Source organism: Pituophis catenifer, unplaced genomic scaffold (genome assembly GCF_029215685.1).
Source record: "Pituophis catenifer annectens isolate HBS135680 unplaced genomic scaffold, rPitCat1.0.hap2 SCAF_1, whole genome shotgun sequence".
NCBI lineage: Eukaryota > Metazoa > Chordata > Lepidosauria > Squamata > Colubridae > Pituophis > Pituophis catenifer.
In genome coordinates, this window is record NW_027256881.1 from 8,529,676 (window position 1) to 8,549,177 (window position 19,502).

The 19,502-nt window shown below is 43.6% G+C and overlaps 1 protein-coding gene across 2 annotated transcripts in view; it reads right to left on the reverse strand.

Moving 5' to 3' along the window:
• Nucleotides 1-19,502, reverse strand: part of CLUH (clustered mitochondria homolog) — a 109,442-nt gene that overhangs the window by 49,002 nt on the left and 40,938 nt on the right. For both annotated transcript variants that reach the window (XM_070932057.1, XM_070932056.1), the window contains exons 2-8: nucleotides 18,174-18,358; nucleotides 14,194-14,365; nucleotides 11,618-11,761; nucleotides 10,850-10,977; nucleotides 5,089-5,243; nucleotides 1,853-1,978; nucleotides 346-493 (exon numbers count right to left, since the gene is read on the reverse strand). In XM_070932057.1, the coding sequence (XP_070788158.1) occupies nucleotides 346-493; nucleotides 1,853-1,978; nucleotides 5,089-5,243; nucleotides 10,850-10,977; nucleotides 11,618-11,761; nucleotides 14,194-14,365; nucleotides 18,174-18,358 (1,058 nt within the window). The remainder of the gene's footprint in view (nucleotides 1-345; nucleotides 494-1,852; nucleotides 1,979-5,088; nucleotides 5,244-10,849; nucleotides 10,978-11,617; nucleotides 11,762-14,193; nucleotides 14,366-18,173; nucleotides 18,359-19,502) is intronic.

Here is a 19,502-nt window from a genome sequence, read left to right on the forward strand (position 1 = left end):
GAAGGGGAGAACAGTGGAAAGCTGTGGGACGATCCTGGGGAAGGAAGAGCCATTGCTGCTAGCGAGGCCCCACCCTAGCTCTGGGGATAAAAGGCAGGGGACAGAAATGAATAGATGTGGTAGACAACTATTCATCTCCCTGCCTGACGGACTTGTCAACCTGTGAGAGACGGGGCTGCCGGCACTCCTAATAAAGGAATCTTCTGAGTTCACTTCAGAGGGTTTGTCGTGTTTGGGGAGCTGGGTCAGAACAAAAGGTGCCTCACGGATGGTAAGAATAAATGGAACGTAGAGACCAACTGTAAAAGCCAATGAAGAATTCCACAAAGCCCAGTGTGTCTTTACCTGTCCCGGGATATGTTCTTCGTAGCCCAGTCTAGAGGTGTAAGCATCTTCTGCTCTCACACAATCCATGACGTGATCAGCTAGAGGAGCTGTCCACGCGTATACTTGGAAGGGGGTGGATATTCTCTCTAGTGGGTGCCTCTGGACCCTGGTTTGGAATAAAATGAAACACATTATTACCACTATTCTAAAACAGACTCCCGCCGGCCCCCCCAAGTCTACACATTCCAAACTAAGATAAACGTATTTTTTAAAAAAATGGAATTAAAAGTTGTGGTAACTCTGCTGTGAGGTCCCTCTTTTAGAAATCCTGCTTTTCTTTCCGTTTACTGTGGATGTTTTGTTATCTATTTCAGGGGTGTCAGACTCGATTTCATTGAGGGCTGCATTGGGGTTGTGTTGGGCCTCAGGGGGCAGGGGTGGGCGTGGCCAGTTCAACATCACTCGTGTGATCAAGTGTGATCGCTTTTGCTGGTAGTTTGTTTTGCTAGTGCTCTGTTAGCGAAAATGGAGCTTGGGAGCGCCACAGGCGGCCCTCCCAAGCTCCATTTTCGCTGGCAGAGGGCTGCAGGAGACCGTCGCAGCTGAAAACGGAGCCCAGGAGGGCTGCCCGGGGCCCTCACGAGCTCATTTTTCGCTGGCAGAGGCACCGCAGGCTGGTCCTTTGCTGTTTCCAGGGCAGTTCCGCAGGCCAGATCTAAGCAGCCTTGAGTTTGACACCCCTGTTCTAGATCATTATGGACAGTGTTTCTCAACCTTGGCCGCTGGATGATGTGTAGACTTCAATTCCCAGAATTCCCCAGCCAGCAGAGCTGATTGTGGAAGTATTTACTGTACTTGATTGTTGTATGCCATCAAGAGCTGTATGCCATCAAATGATTCTGCCACATACATGTAATAATAATAATAATAATAATAATAATAATAATAATAATAATAATAATAATAATAATTCTCCAGGTAGGCTTTTTCAATGTGGCTTTTGAAATGAGATGTTAAGTATTTACACTGTTTTTTTTTAAAAATGTTATTTGCTTTGGGTGCTCTACTAGCAAAAAGCAAGGATTACAAAGAAATATGTAAAAAAAATAAACAAAGCCAGTTTCATGTAAGGTATTGGTCTATAAATTCTAATCCTATCTTAGCCATGAAAACTGGCTGGGAGAGCTAATCCTATTTTAGCCATGAAAACTGGCTGGGAGAGCTATTCTCTCTCAACCCAGCCTACCTCACAGGATTGTTGTTGTTGTTGTGGGGAAAATAGGAGAAGGAAGGAGTAACAAGTATGTGCAGTGCCTTGAGTTACTAATGAAGGCAGGGATAAACATCTGATAAATAATAAATTGTGCGTCCTTAAAATGCTTGTAACACAAAGAATGAAAAAAAAATATGAAAAAATGACGGGAGGGAGGGGGAGAGGGAGAGAGAGAGAGAGAGAGAGAGAGAGAGAGAGAGAGAGAGAGAGAGAGAGAGAGAGAGAGAGAGATGCATTGTAGAGAAAAATTACCGTTTCTTCTGCAGAGCTGCAAAATTTCTTTTGAAAGTGGGGCTAATTTGGTTCAGGAGCTCTACCAGGGAATGGCTGAGGAAGCTGGGATTAGCAGGTTTAGGGCTGAAGTTATAAGCTGTGGACCTGCAAGGAAGGAACACAAAGACGTTTAGTGGCAACGCCACAGCTAGCAACAGCCTAACTTTTACCCAGGCAAAGCGAGAAAAACAGTCACCAAGTCATTCAGCAAACCAGAAGTCAACCCCAGATTTGATTCTGGATGTAACAGGCTAGATATGTGGCGCCTCATCAATTTAACTCTTCAAATCACAAGGTTTCACATGGAGAACCAGGTCCCACTAATCTGCTTGTGATTGCCAAACTGACCTCTCTGTAAAGAAGTACTACCGTAATTTTTGGACTATAAGGCACACCTAAATTTAGAAGAGGAAAACAACAACAAAAAGGTTTTTTTGGCCCTTTTCCAATCTTTTTTTGGCCTGTTTCTGGGGCTTTTTTTGGGCCTGTTTTTTCCAAAAAAAAAAAAAAAAAAAAAAGAGGCCTGAAAACATGGTGTGTGGAGGCCAAAAAATGGCTGGTGGGTGGGCGGGGCTTCGGCAATATTTGGTCTATAAGATGCACAGACATTTTCACCCCCTTTTGGGAGTCAAAAAAGTGCGTCTTACAGTCCGAAAAATACGGTACATTGCACAGCTTGGAAGTTCAGGATTCAAGTGGAACACCCCATGTCCTCCAAAAACAGATCCATGGTCAACACTCTTTGGGCTTGGAGCTTCTCCAGTCAGTCCCCTGGCTCTTTGGGTATATGAGTAGTCCTTGCCATAGAAATGGCCAGACTCTATTATGCTTGTATGTCACGACGGTCATCAAATGGATCAGTCACGATTTTGTGGCCTTTTTTGCAGTTATTGTTAAGCAAATGCAGCAGTCATAAAGTGAATGCAGCAGTCATTAAGCGAATGTTACAGTTGTTGAAGAAACCAATGGTTCTGTACAGCTTGGAGGTCTGATGGGGAGGATGGGGAGAGGGGAACCGGCCCGCATAAACAGCGGGCTGGTGCGTGTGCACACCAACCTGTCACTTGAACAAGTCAAGTGGCACGCACGCTCATGCGCCAGTCAACTGCTCACATGGCCTGGTTCTGAACAGGCCATGGCCTGGTAGTGGGCCATGGCCTGGTGGTTGCGGACCCCTGCACTAGGGGAACGGTTTTCGCAAAAACCCCGGAAGTGTCAGTTTTGAGCCAAACCATTGTAAAACATTGTCATGTGACCAAGGGACGCTGCAAATGGCAATAAATATGTCCCATGTTGCCAAACGCCTGAAGTTTGGTTGTGTGACCATGGAGAGGGCCTGACTGTTAGAACTTTGGATCCAGATTGTAATCCCCATTTTCGGGTCGATTGTAATTTGGAACAGTCGCTAAAGCAACAGGTTGTAAGTCTAGGACTATCTGTATGTCAAAAGCTGATGCTCTCTTTGCCTGCCCCTGCTTCCTCTACTTGGGGGTACACTAGGGGTGGGTTCTAAATTTTTTTACTACCGGTTCTGTGGGCGTGGCTTATTTTGTGGGCGTGGCTTGATGGTCATGTGACAATTCTTTAGGATTTAGCAGAGGTACTGGTCTACCAGGCTTTTAACTGCTTGCAGAACTGTACCAGTCTACCCATTTATTTTTTGCAGGCACTGGTCTACCCATTTATTTTTGCAGGCACTAATCTACTCATGTATTTTTGCAGGCACTGGTCTACTCATTTGTTTTCTTTTAACACTGATCAGCTGTAGGGCGGCCCTTTGAAGCCCGCGGCAAGAGTTTAAACAGTTTTTTTCCCTCTAGCCATCAGCTGGGACTCAGGAGGCAGCAATAGATTAAGGGTGGGGCCAAATAAAAGGTAAGAATAACACGGGGGGGGGGCATGGGGGGGGCGGAACCAGTTCGGTGATGTCATATTGTCACTGCTACCAGCTCGGGAGAACCGGGCCAAACCGGGAGGAACCCACCACTGACAAAGATGGTGTCAGGTTTGGAAGACAATTTTCTTTTTTTGCTTCTTAACTGCCACATATTTTAGCTGGGGAAGTTGGGAGATGGTTGTTGTTGGAGCGGTAGAAAGTTAGTCATAACAACATTCCGTATTCAAGGACTTTTGCCTGCGTCTGATGGAGACTGCCTGAAGATAGTATCTGGTGGCGTGTGAAGAGTTGATTGGACAATGTGATGAACTTGTGGGTATGGGGCAGGGCTGTGAACTGCTAGCTGGGTGGGGAAAACCTGGAAGCTTTCAGATTCGGGTTTTCCCAGGTGTGCCAACATGACATCTCTAATAAATTGGAACTTTGAGGAACCTCAGGCCTCAGAGCTTTATTTTGTTGGGGGTGTTCCTTGGAACCCTGACAGATGGTGATACAGCGATAGTGCAGTGGTTAGAGTGCACTATTGCAGGTTACTTCTGCTGATCACCGGCTGCCAGCAGTTTGGCAGATCGAATCTCACCAGGCTCAAGGTTGACTCAGCCTTCCAACCTTCCGAGGTGGGTCAAATGAGGACCCAGACTGTTGGGGGCAATAGGCTGACTCTGTGAACCACTTAGAGAGGGCTGTGAAGCACTATGAAGCGGTATATAAGTGTAAGTGCTATTGCTATAGGATCTCTATGCAACCTACTAGCATTCATTTTGTGGCCCAAGTCCCACCCAAAATCCAATTGGGCCCAAATGTGGAGGTTGGTTTAAAGGAAAAAAAAAATAGGCATCTTTGGTATTGCAGATGCACAAGAAACCCATTTTATCTCTTAAAATGCCATTTCCCCCCCTTTCTTTCAAAAAGATCACCCAAACCCTGCACTGTCCTTTTGGTGCAGCCCTCATACCTCTATCAATGAGCAGCATGTGATATACGCATAAGCATTATGAATGAAACGCAGGAGCAATATATAAATGATATAAAATATATATGATATTGGACTTTCCAATTTCAAATAGAAAAATCATCAGAAATGGCAAATTCTACATACAGTGTGAACTTAATATACAGACTGTCTCCCAAAATCAAAGAGAAGCCATCTGTTCAAAGCACACTGTGCACCCAAAAAAGAGGGACAGACTGTCCCCAAAATGGAATTGACCCCAAAATGAGGCTCTGAGAGGCCGGCATTAAAAACAAAACATTTGGCATTTGACAAGAGGGGGGGGGGGGGGGGCGGAGAAAAAAAGCCAGATGTTTAGCTACTTACTGATTGAGGTAGAAACCTCGGGTGGATGCGGTAATGCTGACATGTCGATCTTCTACCGTGATGACATACAAGTACATGAGATCTCCGTGCATCTTGCGATTGCCAGGTGGTGGATTCCAGCCACTCATAGTTAGGACTTTTAGGCACTGCAGAGGCTTAGGGGGGTTATGGGAAGAGATAAAGGGAGAAAATTTAAAGGTGAATAAGAGCCACAGATTTACATTCCCTCTTGGGAGTGTCTTTATTAAAAAAAAGCATCATGCAAACAATTCAAATAATCAATCAATCAATCAATGGCTTTGTGGTTTCTGTCTCCTTTTAGTAGTTAATAACTCAAGGATCTGCATTCCAGCCACATTCTTCTAAATTAAAATGGTGAATTCCAAAGCTCCCAGTTGGTATATTACTCCTTACATAGGGAGAGCAGCAAGAATTCCTATACATTCCCAAATTATCTTTGTCTTTACTTGTCTTTCTATTCTCAATCATTTTTCCAAAGCCTCAAATTTTAGACTACTGTTTCTCAACACCACAGACTCCAACTCCCAGAATTCTTCATTCATCCACACCTCTAATGTGGCCTTTGATATTATTATGCGTTGTATCAGAGCACAATAGTTTGAGATGGTTACTGTGTGGGTTTACTCATTTCTCTAAACCAGGGATCGGCAACTTTAAACACTCGAAGAGCCATTTGGACCCGTTTCCCACAGAAAAGAAAACACCAGGAGCCACAAAGGTTCTAACCGGAAGCTCCCCGTTCAATTCTGGAGCCGACCGGAAGTCCGGTTTCCCTACCATAGAGTCTCCTCATAGAGTGGCATCCTTTTTCTTTTACCTGTCCTAACTGAAAGCCCTATCAATTGTGGAGCCGACCGGAAAACCCGCCCCTTGCCATAGTCTCCTGGTGCGCCGTGCTTTCCCCCCCTCCCCAACCGGAAGGTCCTCTCAAAATTGTGGCACCGACTGGCGACAGGGAGCCACAACAGAGGGATGAAAGAGCCACATGTGGCTCCAGAGCCACGGGTTGCTGACCCCTGCCCTAAACTATGATTTGATTGGAATGAAGAGATTCATCATATATCATGTCAAACCAGAGTTTACAAACTGCAAATTAAAGGTAGTCTTTGACTTACAACTTTGTTTAGTGACTGTTCCAAGTTACAACAGTACTAAAAAAAAAAAGTGACTTTATGACCGGTCCTCACACCTATGATGATTGTAGAATCCCGTGTCATGTCCTCAAAATTTGGCTGCTTAGGAACCAGATACATTTATGACAGCTGCAGTGTCCTAGGTGTTATGCAGAGGCGGGATTCACATAATTTAACAACTGGTTTGCCCCAGCACTGAAAATGTGAGCGTGCGCCTTCTGCGCGTGCACACAGCCTTCTGTGCATGTGCTTTGCTCGCACATGTGCGCTTGCACATATATGTGTGGCTTAAAAAACGCAGCTAAATAGGACAGCATAGCGCCGGGTAGATGGGCAGGCCCACCTGCAGGTCACAACTACTGGTGCGCCGAACCAGTACGAACCAGCTGAATCCCACCCGTGGTGTTATGTGATTACTGTCTGTGGCCTTCCCAGCTGGCTTCCGACAAGCAAAGACAATGAAGGAAGCTAGATTTGCTTAACAACCAAGAGATCCACTTAACAACTGCAGTGACTTCCTTAACAATTGTGGGAAGAAAGATCATACAATTGCACATGACTCACTCAACATCTGCCTTGCTTAGCACTGGTAATTCTGGTCCCAATTATAGTCAAAAATCAAGGATTATCTGCATATTATATTTAGTGCAATGCAATAAACCACTTTCCTGCTTAACTGTTGTGAATGTGTTTATGCTTCATATAGTCTTGGTGGCATCATAGTAGAAAAATGGTTTAAATGTAACAGAGAAGCAGCTCTGGACTTTGTTCCATCTAGTGACCGATTGCAGAGGAATAATTAACAGCCTCTTTTCTGGGAAGGTACTTGGATCCAGAAAATTGTTAACCCGTATTATTTTCCTGAAACAGACTTGGGATCTTTTGTCCTGCAGTAAAATCCAGAGATTTTTCCTAGGATGGGTAGAATCACAGAGGCAACCAGAAAAAGATGATTTCGGAGAAAGCGACCACGAAACCTCCAAAAAGTGACACTCCTCAAATGTATCTGCATCTCCAACTGGAAAGAGAAAGGTTCTAGGGTTGCAGAAAGAGATCTGAACTCGAAATGACTTTGATGCAAGCAAAGTGGATAATCATTTAAATATGAGCCAGCAGTGTGCAGCAGCTGCCAAATAAGTCAAACAGTTCTAGGCTGCATAAACAGTGGAATAGAATCAAGATCACGTGAAGTGTTAATACCACTTTATAATGCCTTGGTAAGGCCACACTTGGAATACTGCATCCAGTTTTGGTTGCCATGATGTAAAAAAGATGTTGGGACTCTAGAAAGAGTGCAGAGAAGGGCCAACAAAGATGATTAGGAGACTGGAGGCTAAAACATATGAAAAACGGTTGCAGGAACTGGGTATGTCTAGTCTTATGAAAAGAAGATCTAGGGGAGACATGATAGCAGTGATCTAATATCTCAGGGGCTACCACAAAGAAGAGGGAGTCAAGCTGTTCTCCAAAGCACCTGAGGGCAGGAGAAGCAGCAATGGGTGGAAACTAATCAAGGAGAGAAGCAACCTAGAACTAAGGAGAAATTTCCTGACAGTTAGAACAATTAATCAGTGGAACAACTTGCCTGCAGAAGTTGTGAATGCTCCAACACTGGAAGTTTTAAAGAAGATATTGGATAAACCATTTGTCTGAAGTGGTGTAGGGTTTCCTGCTTGAGCAGGGGGTTAGACTAGAAGATCTCCAAGGTCCCTTCCAACTCTGTTATTCTATTCTATATGCAGTCAGGTCCAGAAATATTGGGACAGCGACACAATTCTAACATCTTTGGCTCTATACACCACCACAATGGAGTTGGAATGAAACAAACACAATGTGCGTTAACTGCAGACTGTCAGCTTTAATTTGAGGGTATGTACATCCAACTCAGATGAACGGTGTAGGACTTACAGCAGTTTGCATATGTGCCTCCCACTTGTTAAGGGACCAAAAGTAATGGGACAGAATAATAATCATAAATCAAACTTTCCCTTCTTAATACTTGGTTGCAAATCCTTTGCAGTCAATCACAGCCTGAAGTCTGGAACGCATAGACATCACCAGACGCTGGGTTTCATCCCTGGTGATGCTCTGCCAGGCCTCTACTGCAACTGTCTTCAGTTCCTGCTTGTTCTTGGGGCATTTTCTCTTCAGTTTTGTCTTCAGCAAGTGAAATCCATGCTCAATGGGATTCAGGTCAGGTGATTGACTTGGCCATTGCATAACATTCCACTTCTGTCCCTTCAAAAACTCTTTGGTTGCTTTTGCAGTATGCTTTGGGTCATTGTCCATCTGCACTGTGAAGTGCCGTCCAATGAGTTCTGCAGCATTTGGCTGAATGTGAGCAGATAATATTGCCCAAAACACTTCAGAATTCATTCTGCTGCTTTTGTCAGCAGTCACATCATCAATAAATACAAGAGAACCAGTTCCATTGGCAGCCATACATGCCCACGCCATGACACTACCACCACCATGCTTCACTGATGAGGTGGTATGCTTAGGATCATGAGCAATTCCTTTCCTTCTCCATACTCTTCTCTTCCCATCACTCTGGTACAAGTTGATCTTGGTCTCATCTGTCCATAGGATCTTGTTCCAGAACTGTGAAGGCTTTGTTAGATGTTGTTTGGCAAACTCTAATCTGGCCTTCCTGTTTTTGAAGCTCACCAATGGTTTACATCTTGTGGTGAACCCTCTGTATTCACTCTGGTGAAGTCTTCTCTTGATTGTTGACTTTGACACACATACACCTACCTCCTGGAGAGTGTTCTTGATCTGGCCAACTGTTGTGAAGGGTGTTTTCTTCACCAGGGAAAGAATTCTTCGGTCATCCACCACACTTGTTTTCCATGGTCTCCCAGGTCTTTTGGTGTTGCTGAGCTCACTGGTGCATTCCTTCTTTTTGAGAATGTTTCAAACAGTTGTTTTGGCCACGCCTAATGTTCTTGCTATCTCTCTGATGGGTTTGTTTTGTTTCTTCAGCCTAATGATGGCTTGCTTCACTGATAGTGACAGCTCTTTGGATCTCATCTTGAGAGTTGACACCAACAGATTCCAAATGCAAATAGCACACTTGAAATGAACTCTGGGCCTTTTATCTGCACATTGTAATTGGGGTAATGAGGGAATATCACACACCTGGCCATGGAACAGCTGAGAAGCCAATTGTCCCATTACTTTTGATCCCTTAACAAGTGGGAGGCACATATACAAACTGCTGTAAGTCCTACACCGTTCACCTGAGTTGGATGTACATACCCTCAAATTAAAGCTGACAGTCTGCAGTTAACGCACATTGTGTTTGTTTCATTCCAACTCCATTGTGGTGGTGTATAGAGCCAAATATGTTAGAATTGTGTCGATGTTCCAATATTTCTGGACCTGACTGTAAAACTCTGCTCTTCATTCCTTGCAGCTCCTTCTCATTGAAAGGGAGCTTGCGGGCCCACCCGAGATCTCTGCTACCGGTTCAGATGAACCGGTCCAAGCCGGCTGAATACCACCTCTGCTGAACAGTCACTAAAGGAGTGTAGTGGCAATGTGGAAAACCATTGTTATTTCGAGGAGCTTAGTGACATATTTTGGTTTCTCCTTTAAATTAAAAGTCTAGATGTTTAGAGCTCATTCTGAGATAAACTGCTTTTTAAAATTCTGGTTTATTGAATAAAGGAACCGTCATGAAGCTGCAAAGCTTTTCTTATTGTGGAAGTCTCTGACTTTCGATTCCCATTCCAGAATCATGTGCCAGCCAGCCAAGATCAGATCTTGCAGTCTCCTCACCACAACAGGGACACAAGGTGCCTGATTTTGATAAAAACCTTGGGGTTGTTATAGTGGTGAAATGTAAAATTTGTTACTACTGGTTCTGTGGGTGTGGCTTGGTGGGGGGGTAATGTGACTGGGTGGGCGTGGCCAACTTTTTTTTTTTTTAAAGAAACTTATAAGAGATCTGGATATCAACTTTCATGGTATATGTGCTTTTTAGGTTATGTTTTTAAATTTGTTTGCTTGAGGTAACAATGAAATCCCTTAAAATCCCTTTATATGTCCTCTCTGGATCCAAAAGAACAAATTGGCCTGGGTACCCAATCACTGCTCAGACCCTTGGCAAAACGACGAGTGGTCACTAAACAAGGGCTACTACTACCTGGCTTCTTAGTGGCTTAGTTACTTAGTGGCTTTCTTGTTTAGTGGCTTCCTGTATTTTTAGAAGGAAAATAAATCTTGCATTTGGAGGTGGGGTTATTTGGCTTTCTACTTCCATTTCAGTCTCTTTCTCTTTTTCTTTCTCTCTGTCCTTCCTTCCCTCTCTCCCGCTCCATCAGCAAAAAAACAACAACAACAAACGCAATACACATAAATAACATTACCGTATGGACCAGTCCCATTGGTAGTGTTTCAATGTTTTTCCCCCTCCTTTGGAATTTACATAGGAAATACCCACAATGCAGTTGACCAAGCAATGCCTGCCTCTTTGTTGGGCTTCCTTGGCATGGGATAATAAAGGTGGGGTTTATCTGGGAGGAGACAGGTGAGTGGAAAGAGGCATTTTGAACAAGTGCTAGAAGAGATGATCAGCTTCCCATTTGCAGATCTACGGATGCTACCTTCCAGTCTCTATTCTGAGGCTGAAGAGGGCACAGAGGCCTCTCTTTGCTCCCGGGTAAGATGTGCTCTGGAGGGGTGCAGTCAATCTGCTCCATTTCTGTACCCTTCTTCTTCCTCTTGCCGCTCTCTAGAATTAAAACATGGGAGGAGGAGAGATTAAAAAAAAAATTAACATCATCAAGACCCAGCAGGTGAATTTAGAAGAGAGAACAAATTAATTTATCTCATCATCTGTGGTCCAATTCAGTCAAGGTGGCACAGTGGTTAGAGTGCAGCACTGCAGGCTACTTCAGCTGACTGCTAGCTACAGTTTGACAGTTCAAATCTTACCAGGGTCAAGATTGGCTCAGTCTTCCATCCTTCTGAGGTTGGTAAAATGAGGACCCAGATTGTTGGGGGGGGCAATATGTTGACTCTGTAAACCGCTTAGAGAGGGCTGTAAAAGCACTATGAAGCGGTATATAAGTGCTATTGCTATTCCAAGAAGAGATTGAAAAGTTGGCCCTTAGAAAGAAAGCTCTTGAGGCTGAAGACACTTCTTGGATGAGAAGCGAAACGTCTTCAAAGAAAAACCAGAAAGTCCAGTTGCCTCTTTGGGTGAACTTTCTTGGCTTTTTCCCCTTGAAAATGTTTTGCTTCTCATCCAAGAAGCTTCTTCATTTCTATCTTAGAACTGGGACAACCACGACCTAAATGTTTGAGAAGCTCCAGAGACTAAGCAAGACATTTCCCTCCCACTTGCACAAGCGCCCCATATTTCTCAATACCTCCAAGGTCCCCATCGGTGAAGACGCTGAGGAATGACAGCGAGTTGCAGTCAACACCATTGAAGGCATCTGACGGATCAAGGCTCTTGAGGAGATCCCGGACGTGACGGACGTGTATCCGAGCTTCTCGAACTGTATATGGCTCTGGGAAGGTTTTCAAGTATGTAGAGGAGTAGACAAAAGTAAAAAACAAAAAAACAAAAATCATTACAGATAACTGTCATCTTATGACCAGTAGCTTAGCAACTATTTGAAATTACGAAGGACTGCCCCCCCCCCAAAAGGTATTTACAACCCAGTTCCAAAATTTTAACAGATTAACAGAGTTGGAAGGGACCTTGCAGGTCATCTAGTCCAACCCCCTGCCCAAGCATGAGACCCTATATCTGCCTCTACCTAGGATCAAACTCACAACCTCCTGATTGTGAGGCAAGAGCTCCACCTCTAGGCCACAGCAGCTGATGGCAGTTCTGATCAGTTCTGATCAGCAGTTCTGATGGCCAGCCCATGCAAGATCATGTGACTGCCTTTTGGGCACTTGGCAAGTGGCCCCTCTTTTACAGTAATTTGCATTATCCCGTTGTCACATGACAATTAATGTGCTTTGGGCAAAAATGTCCCATAATGAACAATAGATTCGCTTAACAACCCTGGCATTCATTTAACAACCGCCACAAAAAGAGTCATAAAATTGGGTCAGTCATACGATGGCCCGTTTTACATCTGTCGTGACTTATGACCATAATTGGCAGGTTCCATTACAGTCTTAAGTTGAAAACTTAAGCTGTATTCAGCTCTCTTCTTTATTAGACTTATACCCTAATCTTTTTACTTACACTAAAAAAAAATAAAAAATCATGCCTTAGGATACTTAACTGCAATATCCAAAAGAAGCATTAAAATGGACAAAATTAAAAATGTTGGGTTCACCAGCTTCAATTGAGCAACAACTGAAGTTAATACTCCACTTAATGTTGTAAGTTACAAATACAAAGTTACTTAATAAAATATATTCTGCACGGAATGTCTTTAAAACTATAGTGCAGGTGCAGTTACAAGCTGCTGGAATCTAAGAAATGCAACGTCTCCATTTTTTGTTCTTTTTACACTGTCTTCTCCTGAGTCTTACATATCTTTAAGGATTTTCTTGATCAATTCCATCTTTTGAAAATTAAGAGGAACATCTGGATGCTTGAGTCCTCCGGCACCAGATGTTACAGCAACCTTCTTTAAAATAGTCTATCCAGATACATCAAAATCCCCCCAAATTCCAAGTCAACATGCTTGGAATCAACCATATCTGGAAGACACCATCTAGAGATAAATGGCTAACTGAATTCTTAGGAAGGACTTTTCTTTTCTTTTTTTAAAAAAATGTTTATTAAATTTCCAAAGATTAAAATACACAGTAGAAAAAGAAACATAATACACAAAAAACAAGACACACACAAAAAATATAAACAAAGACAAACGTATCCAATTTTCAATACTAGTAACAACTTTTCTGCATCGGTATCTCTAACCTATTTAACCTCTTTACACAAAATCTCTATCTTAAACTTACATCCTTGTTTACATTATCTTAACTTCTATTTACAATTTGATCTCATAACAAAAGTATCCCTTAAGTTTTATGTTTACTCTCCAGCCAGGAATACCATTTATTCCATATTAAATAGAACTCGGAGTCCTCCCTCTCTTTCATCTCTATCGATAATCTGTTCATTTCTGCACATTCATATATTTTTTTAATTATAATTTGGTCCAGAGGGATATCTGGTTGTTTCCAATTTTGTGCTATCACAATTCTACTCACCGTATGTGTACTATGATATATTGTATATTTTTTCCCATTTTCCCTTCCAGAATACCCAGGAGAAATAGTTCCAGTTTTCTTCCTAGGAAGGACTTTTCTATTACTCTGGTAAGGGCTGAAATTTGCAGGGGTTGATTTGAAAGGCACTCTGCACACGAAGGCACTCTGCACATGATCTGAGACAATCCTGCCACAGGAAAAGAACACACCAAGGGGACCAAGCACGGGGCAAGGAGGTGGGCAGCGAGGGATCGGTTATTGCTCCAGAGTTAGAGAGCGGTGTGCAAGATCCCTCTAGTCTAGTCTTACACACACACACACACACACACACACACACACACACCATTCTTTGTAATTAGGTCTCATCAACACACAGGTTATTTGCTTGTGTATCTGTGTAATTTTTGAAAGAAGGCAAACAAATGACAACTACAGGAGGGAATCGGGGGTAGGGAAAGTGAAAGGCCGGGGAGGGTTTTTCGAAACAGAAGGAAAGGAGCCGGGACCATTCGCAAACAGGCCCGTCTATCAACTTAAACGGGAGACGCAAAACGAAACCGCATCCACCAATCAGAGCCCTGTTCTGCCCATCGCTTGTTTCGGTGCGTGTCTGGCAGCATTTTGTCTGTGCTGGGGCGACCATATGCATGCCCACACAGAGGGGTCTTGTGCCACCTGTGGCACGCGTGCCATAGCTTCGCCACCACAGCTCTAGATAGCAACTCTTGCCTTCAGCTACTCCTTGTATATCAGTTCTTACCTTCAACTACCTTTAATACTGAATCTTCTTGTAAGCCTTCAATGGTCTTCAATTCAGCAAAGTTATCGAGAACATTGCCATCTAACTGCAGAGAGAAACACGTTCGGTGACAGGTATCCTCGCGGTCCATCAAAACTTGGTGGATCTCTTGAACCATCTCTTGGGGAGACACCTTGCAGAGCAGGGAACAGACAAGAGAAGAGAGAAGGGTCACAACTGTCCTCAGTTCTCCTTTAGGATTTTTACAGGGCATGTGAAAAGAGTTTTCAAAACATACAATTGATGCACTTAAAGTAAAACGCATATTGAAGTCAGATGTACTCTTCAAAAATGAGGGATAAAACCCAAGTTTTTAAAAAGTGCAGTGGTAAGCCATTCACTAAGCCAGTGTTTCTCAAGCACAGCAACTTTAAGATAGGTGGACTTCAAGTCCAAAATTCCTCAGCCACATGGTTGAATAATAAACTTCTTGGAGAAAAGGGGGAATATTAAAATAAAACACTTTCTTTGAAAGCAACAGTCAAAAATAATAATAATAAATAAAAAGCTTAAGGAATAATCACGTTAATTCAGAAAGCAGGAACAGGAAGAGATATGGACTTCATCCCAAATCCTACGGAAGAGGCAGAATCCTAAATGCACAAAGAGGAACATAATTCCTTCCTTTGTGTAAATGAAGATCACCAGATTTTGGATCTGGAAAATGAGGTGGAGAAGGATACATAAGATGGCTTGATTTATATTATTTGTTCAACTTGGTTCGGGGGGGGGGGGAGAAATTGTCCCCCTCAGAATGGGCTCGCAATTTGGGTGTCCTCCTAGACTCACAGCTAAGATTAGAACAACATCTGTCAGCTGTCGGCTAGGGGGACCTTTGCACAGGTTCGCCTGGTGCACCAATTGCGACCCTACTTGGATCAGGAGGCTCTCCTCACAGTCACTCATGCCCTTGTCACCTCACGGTTAGATTATTGCAACACGCTCTACATGGGGCTACCCTTGAAAAGTGTTTGGAGACTACAGTTGGTCCAGAACGCAGCCGCGTGAGCTGTCGTGGGTGCACCTAGGTACACCCACATTACACCAATTCTCCTTGAGCTGCACTGGCTCCCTATTGGTCTATGGTCACAATTCAAGGTGTTGGTTCTTACCTTTAAAGCTCTACATGGCTCAGGGCCAGGTTATCTTCGAGACCGCCTTCTACTGCATAGCTCCCATCGACTGGTAAGATCCCACAGAGTTGGTCTCCTCCGGGTCCCGTCAGCTAAACAGTGCCGGCTGGCGGACCCGCGGGGGAGGGCTTCTCTGTGGCTGCCCCGTCTCTCTGGAACCAGTTACCTCCTGAGGTCTGGACCATCCCCACCCTATTGCCTTCCGAAAAGCGGTGAAGACCTGGCTTTTCCGGCAGGCCTGGGGCCGTTGATCTCGCTGTTACGATCTGGCGAGATCCGGCCATGAATGGTTTGAATGGGCTTTAATTGTTTTTAATGTTTTAATTTTTAATGTTTTTGTATATGGTTTTTAAATGCATTGTAAGCCGCCTTGAGTCTTCGGAGAAAGGCGGCATACAAGTTGAACAAATAAATAAAATGAGGTGGAGAAGGATACATAAGATGGCTTGATTTGGCTCCTCTGGACATTCAAGTCAAACTACTAGTCTGGCTTGGTTCATACATTTTGCTACAAGTAGGCCACAATAGATCTAGATATTATCCACTGGCCATAATGGCCAAAATAAACAGTCAAAGCTTGCAATATCTGTGTTTATGAGAGACCTTGCAATACTTTGGCCCCCAAAATACTTAAACTCTGCAAAGTTACAGTAAACGGCTTTAAAACATGTCTGACTCTCCTGCTAAGGTGTAAGGCATTTTGTTTACCCTTTGCCTATAATAGCAACAGCATTTAAGACTTATATACCAATTCACAGTGTTTTACAGCCCTCTTTAAGCAGTTTACAGAGTCAGCCTACGGCCCCCAACAATTTTGGGTCCTTATTTTACCGACCTTGGAAGGATGGAAGGCTGAGTTAACTTTGAGCCTGGTGAAATTCGAACTGCCAAATTGCAGTCAGCTGGCAGTCAGCAGAAGTAGCCTGCAGTATTGTCCTCTGACCACTGCGCCACCAGGGCTCTTATAATGTTATATGTACTTGGCTGTTACGGTTTTATGGGCTTCATCTGTTAGTGGACCTCGCCATTTAATGATTTATTAATCAAACTATGGTTTAACACAGTGTGAATAAACTTTCTCACAGAATGGGTTTAGTTTGTGCGTGTGTCTTTGAGTCAGTGTTGACTCATGTCTAGACTAGACCCTGGAGTTTTCTTGGCAAGGTTTCAGAAGCTGTTTTCCATTGCTTGCTTCCTAGGGCTGAGAGAGAATGACTGGCTCAAGATTCCCCAGTTGGCTTTGTGGCTAAGGCAGGACTAGCACTCACAGTCTCCCGGTTTCTAGCCTGCTGCCTTAACCACTGTCCCAAAGTGGTTCTCTTTCAGAATAGTCTACGCTAGTGTTTTTCAACCTTGGCAACTTTTAGGATGTGTGGACTTCAACTCCCAGAATTCCCCAGCCAGCATGTTTATGTGTGCCTCAATCTCTCCTCTAAAACCTACCCTATAGAAAATCCTCAATATGTCACTCCATCCAAATGCAGCCTTTCTTGTTTTTCTAATAAAAATGCATTCAATCAGTTCCAACACTGCTCTAGAAGAATTTAACCCCCGGGGGAGAATTATTTACTTTCTTTGCTCACTTATTTGAACTTTGGCCAAGCTGCAGAAGATTGTGTAAACAGAATTGTCAAAGAAGCCAACATCTGCAGAAGCCTGGGCTTTTCAGATTGTTTCCAGTCCTTAAAAGAGGAAAGAGATGAAAGCGAAGTGTGGATCTGGCAAGATTACTGAGTTACCCAGAGAGGGTTTGTGTATTTAATGGTCCACCATGCTGTAGGTGGGATACATTTTCATACATTTTCTTTGAAGAACACCTGAAAAAATTAAGTAGAAGCCTTCTTTAGGAGAAAGCTAAATAGAACTGAAGCAGCTTCTTGAAGGAGAAGCAAAAGGTTTTCAAACGAAAAAAAAAACCCCAAGAAGAAAGTCCAGTTGCCTTTTGGTAAAAGCACCTTTGGGACAACCAGGACCTGGATGATTAAGAATCTCCATAGATAATTAAAGCTTCATTTATTCTGTAATTACTCCACATGGATCAGCAAGTAGCTATGCAACAAATTGACCACACCTAGAATACTGCATCCAGTTTTGGTCACCACTATAAAAAAGATGTTGAGATTCTAGAAAGAGTGCAGAGAAAAGCAATAAAGATGATTAGGGGACTAGAGGCTAAAATATACGATGAACGGTTGCAGGAACTGGGCATGGCTAGTCTAGTGAAGAGAAGGACCAGGGGGTGACATGATAGCAGTGTTCCAATATTTGAGGAGCTGCCACAGAGAGGAAGGGGTCAAGCAATTTTCTAAGGCACCTGAAGGCCAGACCAGGAATAATGGATGGAAACTGATCAAGGAGAGAGATTCAACATAGAAATAAGGAGAATTTTCCTAACAGTAAGAACAATCAACCAATGGAACAGAAGTTGCCTTCGGATGTCGTGGGAGCTTCATCACTGGAGGCTTTCAAGGAGAGATTGGACCATTTGTCAGAAATGGTGTAGGGTCTCCTGCTTGGGCGGGGGGTTGGACTAGATGACCTACAAGGTCCCTTCCAACTCTGTTAATCTAATGTAGTCTAAATTCAAAGCCTAGTTCTGGATCAATTCAGAATCCCATCTCAAATGAGATTTCATCAGGAAATGCCAACGCATCTGGATAGGAAATTTGGCGTCCGTGGTTCCTATGCATCTGGAGGGCATCAGGATGGGGAAGAGGAATCTGAGGCAACAATTGCTAAGTAAACTGGCATCAGGGTTTGGGGACTTGCAGAGAAAGTTAGACCAAACGGCTTTGCAGAAATACTCACTTGTAGGGGAAAGGGTTCTACCGCCGGCGCATGGACTTTAACTGTGAAACCAGTGTCCTGGATGACAATGACCTCTTGGTCGTCTGTATGGTTTGGATCTTCATGTTCATTTTGCCTGGTCTCCTCCTTGCCGTTCTCGTGCAAGCTGTCCCCGTTCATGAGAGCGATGGTGGAAGGGTGCACTTCTGGTCATGGGAAAGAAGAAAAAGATGGTTTATAGCTATCTAGAGCCCTTGAATAGCCCGGGTGCTAATCGCCCATAGCAATGAACTTTAGACCAGAGGTGGGCCATTATGTCAACTTTACAGCCTGTGCACTTCAACTCCCAGAATTCCTGACTCAGCCATGCTGACTCAGGAATTCTGGGAATTAAAGTCACAGGTTATGAGATAGTTGCCCATTCTTGCTTTAGACCAGGGCTGTCAAACTCCTGGCCCGTGGGCCAGATGTGTCACACACTGGCCACGCCCATGCCCGGTTTAATGAAGGGGGGGGGAAGTCCCAATATGTCACATGACGCCGCCGTGACAATGTGAGTTTGACATCCCTGCTTTAGACCAGGACTGCCCTGCAGAAAGGATGCCTTAAAGCACTGGTCCTCAAACATTTTGATCTCGGGACCCCTTTGTCAGGTGAGAAAGATCAGTTCCACAGGTGAAGGTCCAATTCAACCAGGGGTGTCAAACTGTCGGCCCGCAGGCCGGATGCGTCACACACAGGCCGCACCAACCCCAGCTCCGCGAAGGGAAAAAACATTGTGATACGTCACGTGACGTTGCGAGTTTGACACCTGTGAATTAAATTGATTTATTGCTAAACAGCCTACGCACAGGAATCTTCTCAACTAATGATTAGCATCTCTTGGAATTAGCTAATGGTCCATGGGATTTAAGGGAGTTTAGATTTAGTCCACTTGTGGCTATGTAAGGATTCTAGACCGATTCCTTTTTTGACTCTGCCCACTGCTAGGTTCTGCCACTCCTTCTCCCACGCCTTTTAGGTTCTTAAAAATGCTTGAGCATCCCACAGAACTCTGGTTTATATGGACTACATCTGTCAAGATTTACTGTATTAGAAATTAAAACTTGGGATATTTTAAAATATTTGACTTCGTGGACCCCATGAAAACTTCTGGGGACTTCTGAAGCCACATTTTCAGAACGGCTGCCCTAAAAACAATTGGAAAAAAACCCCCACAATTTTCTCTTTTTTATATGTTACATTAACAGGTTCAATTTCAGACAACATTTTCTTTGGTTCTGATAGTCTAGTAATAAAAACAGCTGTTTTGGAATTGTTCTAGTCATGAGAATTATTACAATAATTTGT